At 33.2% G+C, this 5981-nt stretch overlaps 2 protein-coding genes across 2 annotated transcripts; one reads left to right on the top strand and one right to left on the bottom strand.

Moving 5' to 3' along the window:
• Nucleotides 1-530: 530 nt before the first annotated feature.
• Nucleotides 531-1116, bottom strand: LOC113852077. Its single transcript, XM_027482333.1, has 2 exons — nt 947-1116; nt 531-864 (listed from the first exon to the last, which is right to left on the bottom strand). Exons 1-2 carry the CDS (start codon nt 1114-1116, stop codon nt 531-533), a joined length of 504 nt encoding a protein of 167 aa, XP_027338134.1.
• A 3399-nt stretch (nt 1117-4515) lies between these two features.
• On the top strand, nt 4516-5634 carry LOC113852816 (protein E6-like). Its single transcript, XM_027483191.1, has one exon. The coding sequence runs from the start codon at nt 4558-4560 to the stop codon at nt 5386-5388; it is 831 nt and encodes a 276-aa protein (XP_027338992.1). The 5' UTR covers nt 4516-4557; the 3' UTR covers nt 5389-5634.
• Nucleotides 5635-5981: the final 347 nt, after the last annotated feature.

The raw sequence follows: 5981 nt of genomic DNA, 5'->3' as shown, positions 1-5981 counted from the left end.
TGCCCTTCCCTTTCACTACTATGCACTCTCCATTGCCAATTCTAACTTTTGAAACTATGGTTCGATCCAATTATTTGAACAATTCTTCATCATAGGTCATATGATATGTGCATCCACTGTTAATTATCCAACTTTCACTGTTGTTGCTGGTGGCAAGACAGGTTGCTACAAATAACTGCTCCTCCTCTTCTTGTTGATCAACCCCTTGAGCTTCAATTTTAGGCTGCTTTTTGTTTTTGCAAATTTTTTCCATATGACCAAGTTGGTTGCATTTGTTTGTTGCTACATATGTTAGGCCTTTTTCAGCATCTGAAGTGAGGATGATTCCTCTTCCCACAATGTTGTCAAGGAGGATGATTTGGCTTCTCATCTTCTCCTTTACTGCCTTTGTTAGAATTCTCTCCTTCCTCAAAGTTGCTCCCTTGAGCATTATTTTTTTTTCCTTTGTAGCCATGACTGAGTTTCAATTTGGCGTGTAACGCACCTTCAATCACACCTTCCTCCCTAATGAGTCTCCTTTGTTCTTGGGCTTACAAAGCATATAACAATTCTGCCAAAGTGATAATTGACAAATCTTTTAAATTTTCCAAAGAGGAAATAGTGGATTCAAACCTCTCAAAAACAGTCACAAGAATTTTTTGAACAATTCTTGTATCAGGAAATTTAGTTCCAAGCAACCTCACTTTGTTTACAATGCTTAGAAGTCTGTCAGAATATTCTTTCACTGTTTCTAACTCCTTCATCCGCTGCATCTCAAACTCCTTGATTAAATTCACCACTTGCATCCCTTTGACTTTCTCATTTTCTTCATCCTCTTGTTTGAGAAAATCCCATATAGTCTTTGCCGATTTCAGAGTCATAATTCTAGTAAAGATTGCGTGAGAAACAGCAAAAAAATAGACAAGATTTTGCCTTTGATTTTCGTTGTTTTCTTTCCTTGTGAAACCTGATTTGATTTGGCGTTGGATTTTTTGGTAATTGTCCAACCTCATAATCCTCCTCAATAGCCTCCCAAAGGTCACTTGCATCAAGAAAAGCCTCCATTCTAATTGCCCATAGGTGATAGTTTTCACCCTCGTAAATTGGTAATGTTATGACTGGGTTATCAGATTGCATTTTCAATTCTCAATGTAAGTGTTTAGGTGTTTGGTGGAACTCTCAACTTTACCAGGTCTCTCAAGAACAAATAAAGCTCTAATTACCAAATGTTGGATCTAAGAGAAATTTAGAAAGCTATAAACTTAAAAATGGAAACTCACACTTTTATTCATACTAACAACTTTTAAATACAAGAAACCCATAACTTAAAGTTGATTCTAATTTCACTAAATATAAATTACAAATAAAGCTATTTATAAATATGCAACAACCCATTTATTCTCATAATTTCTATAATTAAAACTCATAAAGTAGGAATAAATACTAATAATAGCTATTGATTCATATTCTCAACATTTTCTTTTTCTTCAATTTTGATATGTCTTTATTTGGATTTAAGTATCGCAACAGACACAATTTAAAATGAATAATGAAGAACACTCGTTAAAATAATTAAAATACGCACATTAGACTAGAATAGCGCATGATTATGAATTACAAGTCCTGCATAATAAAACAGTACTGGTTTATTTAGTGTGTCACAATAAAGCAGTAAATTATGCATTGTTGCATGAACAACACAATGTGATTTTTATTAAAATTATGCACGATTGAGTAAAAATGGAAGAGATTATACTTGTTAAATTAAAATTAAACTCATACTGTAAACCTCGATATCACTATTCTTATATCTAGACAGTAAATTTCTTTGGAAATCATTTATTCAATCTCGGTAAATGATCGAAAAGGTGAATAAAAATAGAAATATAGTAAATAAGCAGTTTAAAAGTTCATAGAACTAAGAAAATAGAAAAGTTTTGAATTATTACATCTTTTATTTTCATAATATGCAATATATTTACTCTCAATACATTTAAGCAATATATTTATCATCATGTAAACAGATGTTTCGATCAACTTTAGTCAATCAAAATAGTTTTTCCTTTTATGGTACAGGATTTAACGAGCTAACCATTTTACCCGATTCTTCTTCTTTCTATTTTGGTGGGCTTTAGAGACAAGTAAAAGGGAATGGAAAGATTAAATATGAATTCGCTAATTTTGAAAATTTTCTTTTGATACTAGTTTTTTTATTTAATATTTTTTATTTCTAACAATGATGTGTTTAACTAAGATTATTATGTGTCACATAAGTGAAAAAGATTAAAAGTTTCAAATTTTAAAAATTAGAGATAAAAAATTATTTTAAGAGACTAAAATTAAAACTTCATAAAATATTCGGACTAAAAATACATTTAAAGAAAGAAAAAAAAAACTCTTGATTTGGAATTTATTTTCATCTGCTGACACTTTTTCCATCCATTGCATGCAAGATATTCTTGGCAAACTAGTCAAGACTTTTCTTTCTTGTTTCAGGTTAATGCAACTAAATCAGTTACATGATGATCCCACATTGCCTACTATCTTCACTACCTACATCAAGAAAATTTTATAGCATCACCCTCCCTAATTATTTCATATGGGTGGCCCAAATTAGTTGGCATGCTTGACAAACAATTGCACTCTAAAATGTACTAGATCAGGTTAGTAGCCCAATAAACCTAACCAAAAACCAGATTCGAGAGAAAGATAAAGCTCAATTCTTCTACACCACGGTTATTAACAGCTAACAGAGTCACCAAGTTTCCTGTATTATTTGCAGAATGATAATGCTGAAGAAGCAGAATGCAAAAGTATGATTTATGTTAAGGTTGTTTTATCACAGTTTAGAGTAATACAGAGATCCTTCGACTCACGCCTGTTTAATTTATCAAAAGGGTCTTCAATCTTGATATTAATTTAAATCCTTAATTTTAAAGTGTAATAGTGTCTGAAATATTGACAATGTTAGATTGATCAACTTAGATTTCAGAGCCTGATGCACCTTTTTCTAGGAGAATTTTTTTTTAAATTTCTAATTATTTACAAAAAGATAATGAGGCCAGTCTTTTTCCTCTTGTATGCTAATAGTCTTCTTTGAAAACGCTAAGTCAATCAAATTGTTCAATTTTACATTAATTGAGAATTTGAAGTTAAAAGGCATTAGGAATGATAAAAAAAAAAACAAAATAAAAAGCCAAAAGTCAAATTCAATTATATTTTTGAATAGCCAAAACCAATAGAAGCAGAGGTCCAGTTCAGTTACACACCCTGCACTCACTGACTTTATGTGTAGAGGCATAAGGGGTGGATGCATTTTCACAAAGGAAGATTGAAATAAGTCATTTTTTTGACCATCACTCTCATTCTCTCACCCATCAGCGTAGACAAAGCATGGATGGCACATGCTGTGTGCACCAAATGCCATTAATTTTCGTGTCCCACCAACTCCTCAATCCACGCATAATTACTCGGCCAGGCCTTCCCTTGTCTCATTCTAAGTTTTCATTCTCCCCTTCTCTTGTGCCCTTATGTTTCAACTTTTTTATAACATTGTCGTATGCTCCACCATATACGATCATACTTGAATCTTAATTTGATTGATTTTATTACTGGTTTTAATTTTAGAGTAGACTATAATCAATCACCGTATTTTCATCGGTGGGAACATGATAATCGATGGAGTTATGATGCCTACCACGTCCTAAGAGACTAAAATGTGAAGCTAATTTTGGCATCTATTTAACGTTAATCAATAGGTCAGGTCTACCTCGGGCAAACATCTATTTAATCACAACATTGTTTCTAAAATAGAAGTAAAATGGGAAGGCCTAAAAAAAATACATACATACATACACATATATACATTTCCATGTATTTTATTATAATTTTTTTGTTAATGTTATAACTGCAAATTTTGTTATCTTACGTATACTTATGCTTTTACACAAGCCAAAATTTGTATTTGTAAGTAATCTACTAACAAAATACTGCGATTTAGAGCAAAAAACAAATCTTGAAGTGGATAGAGTTCGGTTGTATCATGTTAGCCATCCTTTTTGACATTTGATGGCTCCATCAATACACTTTAGTGTGATAGTTTATGGGTCGCTCTGGAAATGAATGTAAATCAATATAAACCCTTTTTAGGCTGGAATCCAACGGTATGAAAACTACCACCTATTAATGCAATGGTTGCGTCATAATCTATGGTGCAACTACTAATCAATAACGAGTTTGTTTACAATAAAGGAAATATGAAAGACGCTAATTAAATGTTGAGCCCTCTTAGGATGAGGCTAAGAGAAAGCAGTGTATCCAATGACTAGACTTTTGCACAACAAAAGTTTTCAATTTATTATAATAATGTTAATTTTTCAATTTATTCAGCAAAATTTCTCTCATAGAGGGGCCACAACCATCCAACCTCGCTCCATTTACACCTAATAAGTGGAAAAAAATTAAAAGAAGAGATGAAAGGAAAGGTTTAAGGTTCTCTATATAAAGATACTTAAGCAATCACAAGTTCTCATCAGTATAGAACATTTTTGTTTCCCTCTTCACTCCGCTGTTACCAATATGGCTCCCTATTCAAACTACATTTCTTTCCTTTTCTTGACAACCCTTTTGTTGCCTCTTCAAATCACTGCCAGAGACAGCCAATTCTTCAGCAAAGTCACCCATTTCAATGAAAACATCAACAACAACAACGTCAAAGAGACAGAGGTTGCCAACAAAGGAGGAAAAGAAATAAACAAGGCAGAGCAACAACCAGTTTTCATCCCCGAGACTGAAAACAGCTATGGCCTATATGGCCATGATTCTAATCAATTTCCTCCCACCACCACCACCACCACTGATGCTTACCACCCTCTCAAAACTGAGTTTGAGGACCCCACCAAGTACACCAACAACAAGTACTACAACAATGATGCCTATAACACAAGGTTTGCAGAAACTGGTTACAACAAGTATTACAACACTGATGCTTATGAGGGTAACCAATACGAGTTAAGCGACACAAAGTCCTCAGAAGAAGGATACAACTCCGTAGGAAATCATCAGAACAACAACAACAACAACCAGAAGTATTACTACAACAACAACCACAACAATTATCATGCTAACAATAACAGGTACTCTTACAACAACAATGCTGCCAACAACAGGTTAAATGGTGAGAAGCAAGGGATGAGTGACACAAGGTTTTTGGAGGGTGGAAAATATTATTATGACATTGAAGCGGAGAAGTACAATCCAACCGCACTCTATGGTGACTCAGCTTCTAGGGGAGTGAACACTCATAACTTGTACAACAACAGGGGTAATAACTATGGCAATGACAACTACAATGGGTACCAGAACCAGGAGGAGTTTGAAGATGAACAACAAGATGGCTTCCAGCCATGAGCTTTGATCATTAGCAAAGTGAAGAATTCACTTTTCTTTTGAGTATTCTCTCTGGGTGTTCCCTCTTTTAATTGTGCTTTAGATTCAAGAAAAGACAAGTTAAAAGATATGTTAATTACGGAGGGCTTTTCTTTTCTTTTTTATTTTACTTAGTAGTAATTTGCATTGTCTCTGTCATGATCGGGATACACCGCATGGAGTACGAGAGCATGTGTAATTTTTGCTTATAATATATTAATAAGTTGTATAATTTGAAGTTTGTTTGTTTCAAGCTTATTTATTTTATTTTACCTTTCTATGTAAGTTCAACAATATTTTTGTTTGTTTTTCTCTTTCAAAGCAGAGCAATACAGACAAAGTAATGAAAAATCAGATAGATACCATTTTTGAACAATGTGAGGGAGCATCACTATATTCAAGTTGAGTGGTTCATGTCAGTGACTAATGTTCAACTTGGTTCATTCATTCAAAGGGTCCCCTGTCTCTCCCTTTTTCTTTGAGTGTAATTAACTAATGTTCCAATATCGTTGGTCAAGCAATAAATTAATGAAAAATACATATTAATGATATGTTAAAATGTATTAAAAGTTACG

Source organism: Abrus precatorius, unplaced genomic scaffold (assembly GCF_003935025.1).
Source record: "Abrus precatorius isolate BTA unplaced genomic scaffold, Abrus_2018 Scaffold10, whole genome shotgun sequence".
Lineage (NCBI taxonomy): Eukaryota > Viridiplantae > Streptophyta > Magnoliopsida > Fabales > Fabaceae > Abrus > Abrus precatorius.
Note: the sequence above shows the minus strand (reverse complement) of the source record. Positions and strands in the feature narration are given on the sequence as shown.